Raw genomic sequence first — 20,845 nt, forward strand, 5'->3', positions numbered from 1 at the left:
TTTAAATACATGTGCATCTGCCTTGTTTGTTTCTGGCCCTTGATCCAAATTTTCTTGGTATTCTTTAGATATGGGAGTTGTCATGGCAAAGATTATATACGCGGGATTGTTCTGGAGCTGCGCTTTTATCCAGTGCTCCTTGTGTACAAGGCAGCTGTTGATTGCTTATATTTTTAACTTGGGCAGCTTGGTGGTGAGGGGTTCCGCAACGACAGATCGTGTTACCTTCAGCCTGAACAAAGTGGGTACAGCTCCTTAGCTGTTGTAAACTGGTATAACTCTGTTGGGTAAGAGGCCTAAATCTGAGGCCTATTAAATAGCCAGTTATTTGGATGGTGACTCCTATTTTTTATTTCAGTGCTCTCTTAGAAGTTGCCCTTATATTTGAGAATGAGTTTTATACGTAGTTGTAATGAACATGGATTTTAAAAAGACTGGGGGTCTGAAGTTTTGCTGCAGAAGGACAGGCAAGAGAAGAGAACATGCATCCTTTTCTCAGGGAAGGATAGGCCGGATGCTCCCTGAAGTCTAATATGCAAACCACGCTCCCCTGCCCATGTATCCCATTTTTTATGCAGTTCTGACTTATGTAAGGTGCTCTCTGCAATCCTCTTCCCTCCCATCCTATCCACTGTTTGCTTTTGCCTGTATGTTTTCACCCATCTTCTGTTTGGGGGCAGTAGTTTAAGGGACAGACAGAGGGGGAGCTGTTGCTGATTAAAACATGGTTCAATCTAACGTGGGTTGCCTTTTGGAAATCTGGGTGGCTATTAGATGAACTGGCCTGACTGGGGCTGGTTCCCAGTTCCTTTTGGCTTTGGAATCTCCAGTGGTATTCCTGCAGGCCCACTAGGGAAACTTACTCTCTGCCTCACTTTTTGCTCTGTATTCATGAGCAGGCTAGGGTTCAGAATCAGGTCCACTAAGGAGGACTGTTTAGTCCAAAAGGTATCTTAGTCCACGGTCCAGTAGACCATTACAGCTGCAACTTGGAGCAGAAAATAAAGGAAAGTAAAACACAGATCTTGTGCACGTAAATCCAAAATAGACAAGTCCCCTTTTCAAATTTCTGTACTTTATATTTCTCAGACCCATGGAAAAGTTATTCATTGTTCTCTCCTGATGCTTGCACTAGATTTTTCAAAACCGCTTTTGGCCCCAAGCTGTGCCAATTTCTTAGCCTTCGAACTTATCAGCTGAAATGCAACTTCAAGAGGTGACATAAGTTGATAGATGTTGTCATGACTAGGAGAGGCAGGCCTTCTCCTGGGACTGTAGGACGTTTTTCCTTAGTTTGTAGGGCATTAGCTACTTCAGTATGTCTTCCTGTTGTAGGAAATACACATCTGTTGTGCACCTCTTCTGGCAATGGATGCGAAATTAAAAGCTAGGCCTCGAATAGATATGGAGACCTGAATTAGCCACATCTAGAAATGGTATGTTTGGATCAGGGATGACTGTGTTGTTTCTATTTTGTGGATACAAAGTACAAGACCCTGACTTACAGCACTGCATGGCAAGCACAGAGTATTTTTAATTTCTGGGAGAAATTTGTAAAATGTTTTTATTGTGGATTATCTTTCAGCCTCAGGTGAATGAAGACATAGTGAAATGGCTCTCAAGGACTGCTCAGGGATTTCTCACACCCCTTGCTGCAGCAGTTGGCGGTATTGCTAGCCAAGAGGTCTTGAAAGCAGTAACGGGAAAATTTTCTCCTTTGCAGCAGTGGGTAAGTTTTTTCTCTGTTCTAATGGTTTGCTTTATTAATATATGGCAGTGGATATGAAGGTTGTTTCCATATGCTGAAACTGAAGGCAGGCCTAGACATTCACTGTTGTCTGTGTGAAGATATATGTGATATATGGTAGCTTGAACTACTATAGACAAGAAAGTTGCTGCCAAGGCTAATGGGAGTGGCCTCTAGAATGCTGTTAGATTAAAAAACACTCAGGCTACGTCTGTACTACAAGATAAATTCAAATGTATTAAAATCAATTTTATAATGCTGTTTTTTTAATTCGATTTTGAGTATCCTCACTTCCCACAGGCTCCCAACAAATTCGACACGTAGTTTCCACACTGAAATCACCAAACATCGACTGTTGCAGCAGTGCATTGTGGGAAGCTATCCCACAGTTCCCTCAGCCGCACATTCTGAGCCAGGTGCAGCAGTGCTGTCAATTTCCTGGGTCTGACAGCTTGGGGAACCTGGGAAACTGACAGTGCAGCAGCCCTGGTCAGTTTCTGCTCCTGCTAGTACAGTAAATCCTTCATTTAATGGACTAATGGGGGGAAGGGCTGTCTGTTTTTCCCAAGAGTCGGTTAATGTGAGGGTTTATTCCCGCTCCCCGCAGGCTGCCCCAGCCTCAGTTCCACCCCAACTTCCCCTCCGAAAACAACCCCTCCAAAAAACACCCAAACCTCCGCTTCCTCTCCCCTCCCTTCCCCGCCCCCCACAAAAAAAAAAAACCCACCATCTCCAAAAGAAACCAAACCCCTGCCACTCGCCGGCTCTGGTGGAAGAGCTGCTGGAGCCCGCTGGCTGGAGGCACCTGGTCACAGGTTTCCGAGGGTGCCTCCAGGGTAGGTGCCTGCCCATGGGCATCTGGGCCCATGTGGCTCAAGCTGCCTGGCCGTGGGGTGCCTGGCCCCTCTGGCTTGAGCCACCGGGTTGCGGAGTGCCTGGCTGCAGGGTGCCTGTCCGCGCACCACACGAGTGCAGCAGCCCTGGTCGGTTTCCCAGCTTATGCTAGTAGAGGGGAGCTGGGAGCCAGGTGCACATAGTTTTGTGGGATACATAGGGGACACTTGTGGAGGCTAATAAATTTGATTTTTAAGACGTGGCGCTTTCACACTGGCCTTTAATCAAACTTTTGAATTTGAGCTTGATACTATACCCATCAGATAACTGCAATATTGTAATCCAGATATTAGTGCTCCCAAAATCCAGGTAGTGGTATTTACAGTGAAGACTGTTATGTGGTAATATCGAGCTAACTGCCTTAAATTCGAATTTATCTCATAGTGTAGACACAGCCTCTGACTCACTGGCTATGTCTACATTATAATGCTCTTTCGAAAGAAGATCTTTTACAGAAGAGATCTTCTGGAAAATCTTCTTTCAAAGGAGAGTGTCCACACACAGAAAAGTGGATCAAAGAATGATCTGCTCTTTCGAAAGAGAGCATCCACACATCCTCCACTCTTTCGAAAGAATGGGCCAGGGATCAAAAAACCTGGCACCATGAGGACTGCTCTTTTGGGAAGGGGGGGCGAAAAAAAAGAAAAGGAAAGACCGCAGAGTGTCTACACATGTCTTTCTTTTGCAAGAAGCTTTCAAAAGAAGGCACTCTTCCTGCAACAGGAGTGGAAGGGTGCTTTTGAAAGGAGCACTGTGTTTTTTCGATTTAATTTTGAAAGAACGGTTTTTGTGTGTAGATGCTCCACTGGATATTTCGAAAGAGCACTTTCTTTTGAAAAATATTTTGAAAGAACTTGCTAGTGTAGACGCAGCCATTGGGCATGTCTACACAGCAGGGTTATTTTGAAATAACAGCCCTTATTTCGAAATAACTTTACTAGAGTCTACGCAACGAAGCTGCTATTTTGAAGTAGAGGTTGGCTTATTTTGAAATAGATAAACATCATTCCACGAGGAATAGCACCAATTTCAACCTATTTCAAAATAGGGGCTATGTAAGACAGGGAATATAGCCTGTTTTGAAATAAGCCATAGTGTGTCTCTGCAATGGCTCTATTTCAAAACGGGATCTGTTGTGTGTAGATGCTGTATTTAGAAATAGCTGAGGGCTATTTCAAAATGCAGTTTGAATATAGCAGTGTTATTTCTAAATAAGCTGTTCTGGAATAGCTCTTCTGGAATAGTTTATTTCAAAATAAGGCTGCTGTGTAGACATACCCATAGAGAACTATTTTGAAAAGGATTGGATAAGTCATGGAACTGTCATTGATCACAAGAGATTTCTGAGTAGTATGAGGTTATAAATGGTTATTTTCAGGTTCATTATAATCTTTGATTAACTAGGAAAAGTGACTCCCAAGTGAATGACTCTGTTAAAATGTGTATTGACATCAGAGATTTAGCCTTTGTCTTTCACAGTTAATTCTCCTAATTTCCATGGTTACATATTATATTCAGAAAGTGTGCATTCCTAACGGACTCCTCCTAAATCAAATTAATACATAATTTATCTGCAGTCTTTTTAAATAGATTTTTATTTGATCAGATCTTTTTTCCCCCTTTAGCTCTATATTGATGCGTTAGACATCACCATATCTCTAGACAAGACCAGTTGTGACGAATTTCTCCCAAGGTAAAGCTGAAATTTTCTAAATGTAAAAGGGGTTTTCTGTACTGAGTCACTTGTGAGCATGCTATCTCAGTTAAGATTTTAACCTAGTAATAATTCAGTACAAGCTTTTAAAAATGTAGTTAATCTGTTAGGGGGAATTTTCCTGAGCTGGTCATATCTTATTTTTAATATGCAACTGTAAGAGTTGGGGGGAACTTTTCACTTTGTTATCTTACCTAGTGTTAAAGTGTAACATATGCCATGTGTTCACATGTAGGTTAATATCACTGTTGCCAATGTACTGTTTTCCATCTTTGTCTGAATATGTTTGCACAGGGGCGATAAATATGATGCCTTGAGGGCGTGCATTGGAGAGTCTTTGTGTCAAAAGTTGCATAACTTGAATGTTTTCTTGGTAAGTTTGGGTTACAATATGAAGTCGTGCTACATGAACTGTTGTGTAGTATGGTGCGAGTAATTATAATTGTCTTCAAATTAGCCAGAGTTGCGGTGGTTACATGCAGAAATGGGAAGATAATTGTGCACTGGTAAAAGTAAATTCTCAGTAATACACAGTCATGTCCAAGAGGCACTTACTAGACTGTGTAAATGATGCCTTCAGCCTGCAAGAAACTCCGTACGGTGAGATCCCACCCTTGTGGACTCCCTTGAAGATCTGGGTTTTAGTGAGGAAAGGAGTAAAAATAAAGCCTAAAAAGAATTCATTGCAAAGCTATTATTTTAGAATGACCTTCATAGTGCCCTAAATGTAAAGGACCTATGCAGCCACATAAAAAATATGGTAAACAAGTCTTACGAATACAAAATGTATTAAATCTTCAGAGAAGATCTTGTAGCAAGAGGGGAAAAGGGATTTGTAGAAATTCTATTTGTAGTTGCCTGGACGGGTCATCTAATAAGACTAGCTGGGCAAGTGTTCTCTTTAATTTTTCTCAGGCATGTGTAGTAGGAACTTTATGTGCATCAGTACAGAGTCCTATGTGGTGGAGGTGGGGCAGAGGAGCTCAGTGTATGGGAGGGAGCTTGGGTGGGGCAGAGAGTTAGGGTGCAGAAGGGTGAGGGCTCTGGGGAGGGGTCTGGGAGGAGACGATCAGCATGTGAGCTGGGGCAGCGGGTTGGGACTGCGTGTGGGAGTGAGGGCTGCATGTGGGGTTGCAGGCTTTGGGGTGGGGCTGCCGATGAGGGATTTGGAGTGCAGGCTGCCCCAGGGCTGGAATCAAGAAGCATGTCTCCTCAGCTGCTCCAGGGGTCGGGGAGAGCATCTCTCCCTTCCTTTCCCTGGCCGTGACAGGTCCAGGGCTCAGGCCGGTAGATGGATACCTCTTATTGCTGTGGCAGGTTTGGGGCTGGGGCCAGTGGAAAGGTGCCTGTGTCTGCCCATGGCCGGTGCAGGGCTGGCTGGTAGAGAGATGCTTCTTCCCACCACAGCAGGTTCAGGTCTGGAGATGGTGGAGACGCACCTCTCTACCTGGCTGCAGCAGGTCTGGGGTTAGGGCTATGGAAGTAGTACTACTCCCTTGCTATGGCAGCTGCAGGGCTGGGGCTGGACCACAGAGGCACGTCTCCTCAACTATGGCAGATCCGGGGCTATGGACAGATGCATCTATGAGTATCTGCACAGCCAGTCAGTTTAGAGGGACTTGGGCGACTGGTAAACGCTAATGGAAGTGTTTATAGGATGCCTGCTGCTTTACGTTCAGGCCTGATTTATGAAAAGTTGGCCCAGAAGCTAATCTTTCCTGCTTTGTAGTCCATCAGAGCAGCCAACATCGTTTCCTGTGTGGGTGCATGGTTGTAGCTAGAAGCTAGTATAAAAGCTGTCAGGCAAGCTAGTGGCAAACCTAATAGAACAAAGTCTGGGCTCTCGCTCAGAGTGGCTAAGGTAGGGATCAGCTGTATAGTTGGCAGTGCTGAATGCAAAGGGATGGTGTCGCCAAGAGCATCCTGTCCCTAGCGTTTGGGAGTTTCACCCTGGGTTCATATGGCTGGAGCATTCCTTCTGAGTGGAATTGCTGCGGCAGGTGTTCTAATTGTTTATGGTAACTAGAGTCTAGATCGTTTAGGACTTTTGTAGTGAGACATCTCAGTTATGAATTTCATCCTGGTGTTTACTGTAATTTGTAGACTTTCCCAGCTGAACTTGTTCTGGTGAATCCCTTCTTGTTTTTTGAAGTGAAAGAAATGAATGATGGCTTTAATCACTTCATGTGTATTTTGTTTAGGTTGGCTGTGGAGCAATAGGCTGTGAAATGTTAAAAAACTTTGCGCTGCTTGGTGTTGGTACTGGCCAAGACAAAGGCACGGTAAGTTTTATGTACCCATTGGTTTGTCACTATGGCTACGTCTACACGTGAAGCCTACATCGAAGTAGCCTATTTCGATGTGGCGACATCGAAATAGGCTATTTCGATGAATAACGTTTACACGTCCTCCAGGGCTGGCAACGTCGATGTTCAACATCGACGTTGCGCAGCACCACATCGAAATAGGCGCAGCGAGGGAACGTCTACACGCCACAGTAGCACACATCGAAATAAGGGTGCCAGGCACAGCTGCAGACAGGGTCACACGGCGGACTCAACAGCCAGCTGCTCCCTTAAAGGGCCCCTCCCAGACACACTTGCACTAAACACCACAAGATCCACAGAGCCGACAACGAGTTGCAGACCCTGTGCATGCAGCATGAATCCCCCGCTGCAGCAGCAGCAGCCAGAAGCCCTGGGCTAAGGGCTGCTGCACACGGTGACCATAGAGCCCCGCACGGGCTGGAGAGACAGCGTCTCTCAACCCCCCAGCTGATGGCTGCCATGGAGGACCCCACAATTTCGACGTTGCGGGACGCGGATCGTCTACACGGTCCCTACTTCGACGTTGAACGTCGAAGTAGGGCGCTATTCCTTTCTCCTCATGAGGTTAGCGACTTCGACGTCTCGCCGCCTAACGTCGAAGTTAACTTCGAAATAGCGCCCGACGCGTCTAGCCACGACGGGCGCTATTTCGAAGTTAGTGCCGCTACTTCGAAGTAGCATGCACGTGTAGACACAGCTTATGTGTCTAAACAATAACACAAGATGGGGCATTCTGCTATCTTGTAAATGTGATGTGCTTTGTATGTATTCAAGACTGAGATTAACGTTAATGATGGTGTACAGAGATATGTGCTTGTCTTATTTTTCTCTTTGAAAGAGGATTGTTCATAATGAAAACCAGTTTAAATACTGCCTTACGGATGGATATTTTAAATAAAAATTGTATCCCGCTGTAGTGTAGTGTTGTTGGCTACGCTTGTTTTGGATCGAGTTCTTGGGGAGGAGGAAGAGAATTAAATAAAAATTGAGATCTCCCTATGTAATTTGGTTGTGGAGCTCAGGAGCACCACTCTTGGCAAATAGTTTGTTTTAAAATCTGAGACATGTTAAAATAGATAATTTCACCTGTTAAGATTATCGCGCCACCATTTGTCAGGGTCATTTTGACACTGTAAACGGTTGATTGTTACAAAAAAAGGGGAGTGCTGCCACAGAGCACACTGTTTATCATTTCGGCTGTTCTTTTCTTCTGTAGGTCACAATTACTGATCCAGACTTGATCGAGAAATCCAACTTGAACAGGCAGTTCCTTTTTCGGCCCCATCACATACAGGTAGACTTTCTTTTTGAAACCTAACATCTCCTGGTCAGAGTCCGTGCTGCTGCTTTTACCTGCTGCGACAACTTAGTTTGGGAATATAAATACAAATGAGTCTTTGAGAAGGCTGTGGTTGGGGGTGGGAAATGGACTTTAATGATACTAAATGTAATAGTTAGGCGTGGATTTGCTAATGTTGATGCCTAAATCCATTAATGGATTCAAAGGGAGCAATTCTCCACACTTATACACCAATGCCACTGCCCTGACTTCAGTGAAGTTATTCCTGCTTTACACAGCAGTGAGTAAAGAATCAGAACCAAGACCTTTGCAGGCCATTGAAAGTGATGTGAATTATGAATGTGCAAGCAGCAAACATCTTACATGAGGTTGTTGTTAGTTGACAACTGAAATCTCAGAATTACTTAACTGAGAAATGCAATAGAATAGGATAAAATAATCCAGGAGCAGGAATCCTGTGTGCAGAAATACTTAAAAAAGAATTTATGATAAAATGTTAGTCTGCTTTAAACTCTTCAGCTTTCAGAAATATTGGTATGGAGGCCATGGAGTTACAAAATCAGATTTTTTTAAATTGCAGTTCACAATAGTGAAATCAGTTTGCTTGGTTTTGTACACCTTTATGTCTAAATATACACTGTCCTAACAATTCTGCTTCCATTAAGTAATTAATTATTTTGAAAATTGTGCGTCATTAATCATTGGCTAACAGAAAGCAATACTTCATCCACTGACACGAGTAAAAGGGGAAAGAGGATGCAGTTCATATTGTAATGTGCAGTCATCTTAAACTTCAGCATCAATTTCATAACTTAAACGCCTTTCCGTCAGTTCTCTACCTTCAGATGTGGCTGTTTCTAACAATTACTCAAGTGACAGCAGACTGGGGGAGGAATGGTGTCTTACATGGCTAGAACCTCAATGTATGTGGGAATTTACAGACCAGTGTTAGCACTGAATTGCACTTATATCTAGGTGCAAATTTTAAGGGAAATTAGAATAATATATTTGTTGAGTGCTTGCACATGTTCATTCCAACAGGCGTGTGCGCATCCTGTGTGTACAACTGTCAGAAAGTTTTTCGCCTAGCGGTACCTATCGAGTCGGTTGTGAAGCCAGCTGAAGTGGGGCCCTCATAGAGCACTAGAACTTGAAGGAATCTCAAGAGGCCAGTTCACTGCACTCACAGAAGGATCAGGAACCATCTAGACCATCCCAGACAGGTGTTTGTCTAGCCTGCTCTTAAATATCATCATTGATGGAGATTCCACATCCTCCCTAGGCAATTTATTCCAGTGTTTAACCACCTCTTTTCCAGACTCAACAAACCCAATTCTTTGTTTCTTCATAGGTCATGTTTTCTAGACCTTAAGTCGTTTTTGTTGCCGTTCTCTGGACTTACTCCAGTTTATCCATATTTTTCCAGAAATGTGGCACCCAGAGCTGGACCCGTTACTCTAGTTGAGGCCTAATCAGTGCAGAGTAGAGCAGAGGAGTTACATCTCATGTCTTGCTTACAAGGCATCCCCAAAGGATACTTGCTTTTTTTGCATCAGTGTCACACTATTGACTCCTGTTTAGCTTGTGGTCCACTATGATCCCTACATCCCTTTATGCATTACTTCTTCCTACACAGTCATTTCCCATTTTGGATGCATGCGAGTGTTAGTTTGTTCTTTCCTACGTGGAGTACTTTGCATTTGTCCTTATTGAATTTCATCCTGTTTACCTCAGATCATTTCTCCAGTTTGTCCAGATAATTTTGAATTAAAATCCTATCTTCCCAAGCACTTGCAACCCCACCCAGCATGGTATCAGCTGCAACCTTTATAAGAATACTCTCTATGTTGTTATCTAAATAGTTGATGAAGATACTGAACAGAACCATTCCCAAAACTGATCCTTGTGGAACCCCACTCATTATGCCTTTCCAGCATGACTGCAAACCATTGATAACTACTGTCTTGGAATGGTTATCCAACCAATTATGCACCTGTCTTAGTAGCCCCATGTAAGTGGTATTTTCCTAGTTCATTTATAAGAAGGTCATGTCATTCTGTATCAAATGCTGTACTCAAGTCTAGGTGTACCACAGCTATCATTTCCCCCTTTTCTGTAAGCAGTCAGCAACCAGATGCACTCCAGCCTCTCCTGCCAGGACACTGCTTGAGAGTCACCTATTGGGATGGATATGAGCAAGCATCTGAACAACAAAACATGGTTTCTATGTCTTGTAACAGCTGTTCTTTGAGATGTGTTGCTTGTGTCCATTCCAGATCTTCCCCTTCCCTGTCTGTTGCAGTGGTCTGGCAAGAAGGTGCTGAGTGGTGTCCTATACGCAATCACATGGGGGTGCCATGTTACAGGGCTCCACAGCTGATCTGATGGGTCCTGCTGGGGGAATAACTTTCCAACCGTTGTGCGCGTGGCGGGCACATGCACCTGTTGGAATAGACATGAGCAACATATCTTGAAGAACAACAATTATGAGATGTAGGTAACCATTCCTTCCCCCCAGCTAATGCTGTCCGAGGAGGTGGATAGGGCATTTGGTGTGATCTTTGTCGTCAGCCTCCCATGGATGACTTTGCAATAATTCAGTATGAAATCACAGTGCTGTGGGTTATTGTTTGAGGTCCAGTTTGGTTGAGCAATGATCACGTTTTCTGCCTGTATGCAATTGAAATACATGTTTAGCTTCTGAAGCTATCCAAGGGCAATAGGAACTTCAGGAGCACCACAGACAGACAGAACATTTATAGGACACAGAGCGACAAGCACCTCCTCTACCATCCCCTATAGAATGCTGTCTTTCCAGCTTTCCCAAGCCATCAGTATTGCATCTTGTCTGGAATGGGTTTTGGCTCGGCACTGAGAGCAGAGCTTTCACAACCTGTTTTGAATGATTCAAGGTGAAATGCTCATTTCTTGAGTAACCCAAGCTAGGTTTCCTTGTTCAACTTTTTATTTCCTCATTTTCACCAATGTGGTTCCAGATTTGTACGTTTTATATGACGAACTGTTGTTTAATCCATAATCCTGAAGGAGGTTTGGTGACCTAAATCTGTTCACCTTGGTTTTTCATTTGATTAGAAACCTAAAAGCTATACTGCAGCAGCAGCAACACTGACCATCAATCCTCAGTTAAAGATAGAGCCATATATCCATAAAGTGTGTCCAGCCACTGAGAACATTTACAATGATGAATTCTACACCAAGCAAGACATAATTGTTACAGCTCTAGACAATGTGGAAGCAAGGAGATATATTGACAGGTACGTCTGGTGAGATGGGAGTCAGACCCACTCTTCTGTATTTCCCCTTCTGTTCTTCTCTCCCTCATAATCTCTCTTTTTCCTCCAGTTCTAGAGCGTTCGGTTTTTTTAACGTGGTTTGATAGTAGTAGCCTCAGTCTTGCCTTCCATACCTTGAGAGACATGCAGGCCACGGACCAAATTGACATTAAAAAAATGTAGCAAAACCCATCTCAGCTGATAGAAACAGCAGTGGCTGCATGCAAGAGGATGATGCAGGAACCTCAGGACCCATCTGGCTCCACTTCTGGATAGCTATTGGCTCCCCTTGCCCCATCTCCATGGCATGCTCACTGGCTACCTCATGAGTGAGGGGCTCTCAGCCACTGCTGACTCCTCTGTGGCTTCCTGCCCCGCTGCTGCTGAAATAATGGAACCATTTGGGAAACACTGGTTTAGCAGGTCCCTGTCAGTGTTACAAGCTACAACCTTCTGGGCAGAGACTCTCATTTTCATCTGCTTGCGTAGTGTTTAGAACAAGGGAGTCTTGGCCCATGTCTGGGGTTCCCATTGTTACAATAACACAAGTAAGAAGAGACTAACCCTTTACACAGAGTGTTGGGCTGCTGTGTGAGGGTATCACCTGTTTATCATCAGCATTCTAAATCAAGGAGTCTGAAAACTCAAACACATCCCTGTTTGTGTCTCGGTATTTCTGTACGTCGAGCACAGGCCTGTGTGTACGTATTAAAAGTAAGCAGTGGCCAAACCAGCTGGGAGAATTTGAACCATTATGTTCTTTCATATCAGGTAAATCATCAGAGCTGTTTTTAGTTTGATTGGGGTTCACTTTAACTTATCTTCCTGATCATATAAAACTACCAGGAATCTGCATTTTCAAAGCTCCCTGGGAATAGAGTGATCGTGTAATTTGAAAGGAATGTGAAGCTTTTTCTGTGCTGGTGATTTGTTCTGGCTATAGCTGTCCTAGGCCATCCATTCATGTAGTGGCACTAATAGGAACCTTGAGCATAGGCCAGGGATAGGCTGCTCTCTTGTGGGCTGCTACAAGTCCATTGGTGCAACAGGGTTCAGGCAGGCTACCTGCATGCCGTGACTCCAGGCTGCTACCGAAAGTGAACGGCTGCTGGCGTGTCTGTTTGGCCCCTGGCTGGCAGGAGGGAAGTGACTTCAGGTGCTACCTCAATCCCAGCACCATCCTTACAACTCTGGTGGGCTGGTACTTGCTGGTACAGGCAATGCATGGAGACCCACTGCCCTCTGCCCCCTAGGAGCATGAAGAGATGTGTCAGTAGCCAGCCACATCTGGGAATGGTGTGTGGCCCTGAAAGGCAGGCAGCCTGCCTGAGCCCTGCTGGATTTGCAGACTGGAAACTGCTTGTCATAAGTACCTTCCGGCCAAAGCCTGTGCCTTGCACCCCCTCCTACACTCCAACCTGCTGCTCCACAGCGGAGCCCCTTGTGCAGGTATGTATGTGCTCACACCCTTCACCCTCTCCTGTACCCCAACATTCTGCATCTGCTTGGAGCTCCCTCCTATACCTGAATTCCCTGCACCAAGCCAGAGCCCCTTCCGGCGCCAAGCCAATTTTAAATGTAATGGAATGTATAGATAATAAGACGTTCAAATAGGACAGGAAGTAGGTCACTATGTTACGTCTCAGTGACATAATAGGCAAACTGTATTGTGAAAGAATAACCAAGGAGGGAAATAGCAAAATGTACAGTTTATTCCATCATCTATTGTGTTTATTTAAGTGAGAATTTGTTTGTGACAGCTATACTCTGGTGTCTTTGTGAATGGGTAGGAGTAGCTATGCATATGATGCGGCTCTTAAAAATGTTTTGGTCAAAGGCAAAAACAATAAAAAGGCTCATAGTCTTTAAAAAGTTGCCGACTGTTGGCATAGACAAGCAGGGCCTTGATAAACTGTTTCCTTCTAGTATGGCTTCTCCTAGTTTTACAACAGGGAGATGCTACACCAATACAAATCCGTTTATATTGGCATTGTCCTTATGATGGAAATCCTCAGGGAGACATGGCTCAAGACCTAACAGTTAGGAGTCAATTTGTCAGTCTCTTTGAACTCTTTTCTATATCCTTAAAATCCATTTGGGCTTCCTGGGTACCTGTGGCATCACTGGATAATGCATACATTTTCAAGTTGCACACACAATGCCCGTTTTACCTTGACAATGGGAACATTGAGGACAGATATTGGAAACTGATGTAAATTTACAATATTCTTTGTAGTTCCTCTGTAAAACTGAGCTTGATTCTGCTTTGAAAAGTGACTGCTTTTAAATATTACATCATGAGGTTCTCCCTTTAATGTGTCTCAGTGATTTCTATATCGTAGGCGATATGTATTGTTAACTGAGATTATGTAACTGTTAGTTCAGCAAAGTATTGAATGTTTGGCTAATAAATACAGTTGAGGGTTGCAGCTTCTAAAGGAAACATTATTGGAAAAGATCTGTTAACAAAAGACCAAGAGTGGTCAGTCTGAAAATACTTGCTGGAGTAACAACATGAAAATACTTTCCAAGATGAAGAGAGACATAGTGAGTTCGGGCACAAATTCTATTGGGAATGATTCTCTGCAGGGAGAATGAGACTTGGCAACTTCAGACACAATGAAGGAAAACCCAACCAGTCCGTGGGCTACAAGCACAGGATCGCATAGGAGAGATTGTGAATATAGTCATGACAAATGCAGTCAAGGGCTAAAACATCATGTGGGATCTTTTATTGACTTATGATGATACAGTCTTTCACTTACTCTTTTTGCTTGAGGTTTTTTTCAGGACATCTGAATTGGTTGCAGATGCTACAGGGTCTTGCTGACCTGAAAATTTTTTTTACCCCCAATATCTTTTGTGTTATATTTCCACTTTAGTCGTTGTGTAGCAAACCTTCGTCCGCTCTTAGACTCTGGAACAATGGGAACTAAAGGACACACAGAAACTATTGTGCCTCACCTGACAGAGTCCTATAACAGTCATGTAAGTGTCATTTTCATTTAAAGTAATTTACCATGTGTGGTTTCTCCCACACCTCCTTTTTTCTTATACTTTGTTCTACCTGTTGTTTATTTTAAATACAAGTGACCCATTTGAGTCACTGACAGTGCAGCACCTTTTGTTGGAAACTGACTTAAAATATGACAATGTAGATTTTTCTAAAGATGTTCACAGAGGAGACCCAATACTAATATGTATTTGTGAATTTTGTTTCCACTTTGTAACCAGCAGTTACAGTGGGAGTGAAAATAACTTTGAAATAACTTTGCCACATTGGCATCTGCTCTCATGGCAAAGTGAGAAAGTGACACCCCTGTCAATAGTGTTCCATTGTTCTCTTTTGCCTGTGGAGCACCTGTCCTCATGCTTTTTAAGTTTTTTGTTTTTCAGTTATAGTGAAAACAGTTTCCTTTATGATATCCCACTTGCCTGTAAAGAGAGATCTAATGCCGCTGTGGCAGTTTAGCTTTCATTGGGCAATCGTATTCTAATATTTTTGTGAACAACTTCCAACACTCTTTAATGTCAGTTGAAGTTCGATCTACAGTGCACCTGTAGTAATGCACTTTAAGACCCCTGTCAGTATACACTGCTATTTTTGTCTTCTAATTCAGCGAGATCCACCAGAAGAAGAAATACCTTTTTGCACCCTAAAATCTTTCCCAGCTGCCATTGAGCACACCATACAGTGGGCAAGAGATAAGGTAAGTATATTGCCTGATAAGATACAAACAGTCATTCTTTATTTGGAGAGGGATGAAATCAATTTACAGTATAGCGACCTGCACAATACCATATTTCTGCTTTTGTTTTGTAGTTTGAAAGTGCATTTTCCCATAAGCCTTCACTATTTAACAAATTCTGGCAAACCTACCCATCTGCAGAAGCGGTCTTACAGGTAGGAATAAATACTGTGATTAAAATAAGAGGCTTAAAATAATAGTGTTTATTTTAAGATCAGGATTCACATTAAATTCTGTTTTCAGTCCTTATACAGAGTCTGTGATGTGATGCTCATTATTGATCATGGTGGGTGCAAAATAAGATTCATTGTAAATATTCACAATAACCTTATCAGGAGCACCCCCACCACTTCCTGAATTGCTACTGTCTCTCAGTTGTGTGTAGAGGCCCGCAGACAGCAGGGGGACAATGGGGACAGTTGCTGCTGGGCCTCCTCTGAAATACCGTGGCAACGGTACGCACCATTCTGTGTGTGGCTCGGGGGAGCAGGATGGACTGTCCTAAGCCATGCCCCTTCCACCTTTGGTCCCACACCTTCGGGGGTGGGAAGCCAGCACCCCCACCACCTTCCCTCCGGACCCACGGCTATTGTTGGCTCTGCTGTGCATGCAGAAGGCTTCTCTAGCTGACGTACCTGTGTTACGTGGATGGGAGCATCTTCCTGACAACCGGTATAACTACTAATCAGAAGGAACTAAAAAGGAACTAATTTGCTTCTAAGTAAATTTTGTTTTGCTGGTAAATTTAATATGCAACTTCCAGTAAGAGCATTTGCACCTTCATCTTTTATACTGAGCATTGATTTCCCCTGCTACCCAGGACTGAATCTGACTGAAACCAAATGGAATAAGCAGCTAACAAACAGGAAACTCCAGAGCTGCTATTTTAGGCAATATTGTTTGGAAAAATTGCAAAGCTTGAAGTAGCAAAAAGGGAGGCATGGCATGAAATAGCGACAGCTAGAACAAAGGACATTTCATAAATTAGATTTCCTTTTTGTCTTTGCTTAGTCATGTAACAAAGCTAAATGGTTGTGAGAGAACTTGTCCGTTCTAATACTGTTTTCTTATTTTCCTTTTCTGTTCAGAGAATAAAATCAGGAGAGAGCTTGGAAGGCTGTTTTCAAGCTATTAAATCACTTAGTAGAAGACCCCGAAATTGGCCTCAGTGTGTTGAACTTGCAAGAATAAAATTTGAGAAGTATTTTAATCATAAGGTATGTATGCAAAACCTGCTAATGTTGAGAAATGGCTTCTGCATAATTGAGGCACACAAAAGAATTTTTATTTCTTTCATGGATAAAATACCAAAATTAGTTGCAAAAATTTTTTCAGATCTTTCCTGTAGACTTACCAAAGAGTGAATCTTCTGCACAAATGCTTTGATTAAAAAACCCCCAAAATCTAGCTTGTCTCTTTAGAAGGTCTCACATTGTGTATATTCTTGCATAAATTATTAGATGTTTTTAAACTTTTATGAATCAGCCTCACGTTGTTTTAGTGTCTTTAGACTGAAAATTTGGGGTGAGCCTTATTGTATTTTTGGTGGGTATCTGCTGAATATGAACCATTGTCCTTCAGTTTTATAAGATGGCCTCTTAAAATATAATTAATGCTTTCAGTAAATAGGTCTTTGAAGAGCTCTGTGTAAGCATGACAGCTGATCTCTGTCTAACAGAGCTGGGTCCAATAGAAGATACTGCCTCACCCACTTTATCTCTTTTGTTTCAAGAGACTATTTTAATATTTCATTAAGATTGCTGTCATCTAATTTCTCCTTCTGGTGTGCCCTCTTCAGTCTTCTCAACTATATAGCAGACAGGAGGATTAAAGTGTGACATATAAGCTGCGTCTACACGTGCACGCTACTTCGAAGTAGCGGCACTAACTTCGAAATAGCGCCCGTCACGTCTACACGCGTCGGGCGCTATTTCGAAGTTGAAATCGACGTTAGGCGGCGAGACGTCGAAGTCGCTAACCCCATGAGGGGATGGGAATAGCGCCCTACTTCGACGTTCAACATCGAAGTAGGGACGTGTAGACGATCCGCGTCCCGCAACATCGAAATAGCGGGGTCCTCCATGGCGGCCATCAGCTGGGGGGTTGAGAGATACTCTCTCTCCAGCCCTTGTGGGGCTCTGTGGTCACCGTGGGCAGCAGCCCTTAGCCCAGGGCTTCTGGCTGCTGCTGCTGCAGCTGGGGGTCCGTGCTGCATATACAGGGTCTGCAACTAGTTGTTGGCTCTGTGTATCTTGCACTGTTTAATGAAAGTGTGTCTGGGAGGGGCCCTTTAAGGGAGCGACTTGCTGTTGAGTCCGCCCCGTGACCCTGTCTGCAGCTGTGCCTGGCTCCCTTATTTCGATGTGTGCTACTTTGGCGTGTAGACGTTCCCTCGCTGCACCTATTTCGATGTTGGGCTGAGCAACGTCGAAGTTGAACATCGACGTTGCCAGCCCTGGAGGACGTGTAGACGTTATTCATCGAAATAGCCTATTTCGATGTCGCAACATCGAAATAAGCTATTTCGAAGTTGGGTGCACGTGTAGACGTAGCCATAATGTGCTTAAATTGTGTGTATACAAACTAGTGACTGCAGGGGGAAAATGCACTACATAATTGCATTCACAGTTCCTTGGTTGCTAGCATGTACTTCACTTGTCAAACAGAATGTTTGGATGAATACGGTGGAGTGTCGTATTTGGTTGGCACCTGCATCTTTTGATGTGATTAATTGTGCGTAGCAGATTCCATTGATAAGAACAACGGTTTTGTTACGTCAGTCCTACACAGTTGGGAAGGAGTTCCTGATATGAGCATTTTTTCTTAAATTTTCCCAACTTTCCAGCTATATCAGAGGGAATTATGACAAAGCGGGATCAAGGCTTCAGGGCGCCACAATGATATTTTATTTGATTTGTATTTTGAAGCATTCATTTGTGTACAATGGAATATTAATAGTACTCTGGCATTTCTTCTCTAGGCTCTTCAATTACTTCACTCTTTTCCCCTTGATACACGATTAAAAGATGGAAGTAAGTGTATAGAGCCACTTATACCTCACTTTGTGACTTTATGTAATAGGTCATTGCTTTACTATGTTATTAACTGCTTAAAATTTCACTTTGCATTCTTCCAACTACCAGGTTTGTTTTGGCAATCACCAAAGAGGCCACCTTCTCCGATAAAGTTTGAATTCAGTGATCCTTTGTAAGTATTATACCTCTATAGGTATTTTGTGCATACACGAAGGGAGGAAGGGATGTTATGCAGGAGGTGTGTTTAGAAACAGCATGCATCCCATACTGATAGAATGCACACATAAATGATCAGATTTGTTCTCTATGAAACTCAGGGATTTGAACGGAGCTAGACCACACCAACTGAAACGAGATCTGCATTGGATAGGCTTTTGCGCCCCCTTACGAGCAACCTCACTGTTGCAAATCACTACACTTAAAAGGTTTAATGCAAAAGAAACATCAAAATCTTGAGATGTGTCCGATGAAATACCTGCTGCTCCTGAGAAACTGCTCCTACTGAGCCTCACTCTTGGGAAACGCTCACCTAGTTTGTGAACTGAGATGGGAGTACGGAGGGCAGTGGGTTGGCTGTAGCTATTGTTAAGACTGGATTATTCTGAGTGTGGGAAGGGCATGCAGTCCCTGTAACCAGCACTTCAGTGAATTCTCTCTGGAGTGACACTGATAGGATAAGGGAGAGAGGAGAGTCGATCGCACAGGCCCCTCCTGAAGTTGTGCAGTGTCAGTGAAGGTTTCAGCATTTCGACGAGAGGTTTTGATTGTACTCAGCTGTGATAAGCTGAAATCCTCCTTTCCTTGTGTGTCCCATCTGCCTTTTAATGATCCTGTAATGTGGCGGTTCAGAGTCTGTGTGTGTTATGTAATGTGTTACATGGACTGCAGGTTGAGAACCACAGCCTGCCCCCAGAAGCCCCTGCCACAGACCCCATGCCCAGTGCTTCCCTCCCAGAGACCCCTCCAACAAATGGGTCTGGGACCCAGTGTGGAGGCTGGTCAGAGCAGCTCTGTTTTGGTGCAGGGCTGGGCATGGAATTAGGGACCTTCCCAGACCAGGGTGTGGAGCTGGGCAGCTAGTCAGGGACCTCCACCGTGGAGTAGGAGCAGAGCCCCAGGTAAGACCTGGGGATACTGTAGCACCCCTGTAAACTCCTAATTCCTGCCTCTGTGTGGCACAGTGCAGCCCCTCTCCTCCAGCCTCCCTAGAGGCCTCTATGGCACTGTGCCCCCTGCGGCACACACTGGCCTGTTGCTGGGAGGAGTGCTCCTGCAGGTTGCTTTAGGCTCTTTCCCCCTCAGCCGACCCCTGCCTCCTGCTGGACCTGAGTGGCAAACTGAATTTTTTTTAAGCACGTAGCTGAGCTGAAGCTGTGTTATCGATTGGGTACGCGTGGCCTGCAAGCCACAGGTTGAGCGCCACTATGCTGTACGGAAAGTTATTCTTGGGCAATGGTTCCCTGCTGCTGAGAAGCATCTGCGGTGTGGTGTTGTCATTGAAACGTCCTCCTTCATTTTTAGGTTATAAACACTTCAGGGCAGGAGCCCGAGCGTCCTTTGTTCTCTCGGAGCCTGGCCCAATGGCGCTCCATCCTGGTTTGAACAACAGTGTTCTACTGAAACACAAACACTGACTTAAAGTCTGAATGTAGATTTTAGTACAAAAACAATTATTTTTCTTTCCCGTAACAGACACTACAGTTTCATAGTGAGTGGTGCCAAACTCTTTGCAAGAGTATACTGTGTCCCTTTCACAGAAAAGGTAGGTAACCATGCTGTGAGGGAACTCTTACCCCCAGTGGCAGAGAGCAAAGGTTAAATGCACGTGATACTCATGATGCATTCACATGCTACTGTTTGTTCTTCAGTGATAATTTGCTGAGAAACAAAATTCTTTTACATCTGCAGCTGAACCCTCAGTGTTTGTCTTCAGCAAGATGGTCCGGTTCTGCCACTGCAACTGTTTATCAATGCTGATCTTGACAAAAGTGCTCTCTCTAATTGTGCCAACATTTTTGTTAGTTCCATCCTTAAGAGGAAAACTAAGCCAGTATTTCAGCTGTGTTCTATCAGGATTCATTTCATTTGCCCATCTCACTTACTAGTGGACCTGTTTTCTCCTTACTTTTACCTTCCCTTGACTCTATTGTAAAGGCCTGTCTTGCTTCCCCTAAATTTTCTTTTGCTAGCATGAGCTCATTTTTCTGTCTATATCCTTTTTCCTGTACTCAGAGAGGAGGAGAGAGAGAGAGTTTTGCCTTGCCCCGTGGGCCCCCCCCGCCATAATCTCTATTTGCAGCTCAGGTTTTTTACCTTCTGATCTCTGAACAGTCTCTCCTGTCACTTTCACCACCTTTTTTTCTTTGCAGTCTCCTTTAGCAGATCCGCTAGAGTCAAAATGTTGTTGTCTCAGGCTCTCCCACTTTTGCCAGTAGTGCTTAGATGAAGGAAGAACAGGGATTTTAAATACATGAAATTCTGGATTATTTATTGTTTGCTTTTGTGCGTTTAACTTGTTAGTACACATCTCTAGCTGCAAGAAATTTAATGTTGGTAAGTGTAAGGTAATGCATGTTGGAAAAAATAACCCAAATTACACGTACTACATGATGGGGTCAAATTTAGCTACGACAGATCAGGAAAGGGATCTTGGAGTTATAGTGGATAGTTCTCTGAAGACATCCACGCAGTGTGCAGCGGCAGTTAGTAAGGCAAATAGGATGTTAGGAATTATTAAAAAAGAGATCAATAATAAGACAAAAGATATCATACTTCCCCTATATAAA

General features: G+C 43.7%; 1 protein-coding gene across 3 annotated transcripts in view; it reads left to right on the forward strand.

The window, feature by feature from the left end:
• UBA6 (ubiquitin like modifier activating enzyme 6) overlaps positions 1–20,845 on the forward strand; it is a 65,792-nt gene that overhangs the window by 30,701 nt on the left and 14,246 nt on the right. For all 3 annotated transcript variants that reach the window (XM_074993892.1, XM_074993893.1, XM_074993894.1), the window contains 13 exons: positions 1,586–1,729; positions 4,267–4,334; positions 4,650–4,728; positions 6,557–6,637; positions 7,899–7,976; positions 11,076–11,257; positions 14,158–14,263; positions 14,896–14,985; positions 15,099–15,179; positions 16,113–16,241; positions 18,005–18,056; positions 18,168–18,231; positions 19,752–19,821. In XM_074993892.1, coding sequence (XP_074849993.1) covers positions 1,586–1,729; positions 4,267–4,334; positions 4,650–4,728; positions 6,557–6,637; positions 7,899–7,976; positions 11,076–11,257; positions 14,158–14,263; positions 14,896–14,985; positions 15,099–15,179; positions 16,113–16,241; positions 18,005–18,056; positions 18,168–18,231; positions 19,752–19,821 — 1,224 coding nt within the window. The remainder of the gene's footprint in view (positions 1–1,585; positions 1,730–4,266; positions 4,335–4,649; positions 4,729–6,556; positions 6,638–7,898; positions 7,977–11,075; positions 11,258–14,157; positions 14,264–14,895; positions 14,986–15,098; positions 15,180–16,112; positions 16,242–18,004; positions 18,057–18,167; positions 18,232–19,751; positions 19,822–20,845) is intronic.

This window comes from Carettochelys insculpta, chromosome 4 (assembly GCF_033958435.1).
Source record: "Carettochelys insculpta isolate YL-2023 chromosome 4, ASM3395843v1, whole genome shotgun sequence".
Lineage (NCBI taxonomy): Eukaryota > Metazoa > Chordata > Testudines > Carettochelyidae > Carettochelys > Carettochelys insculpta.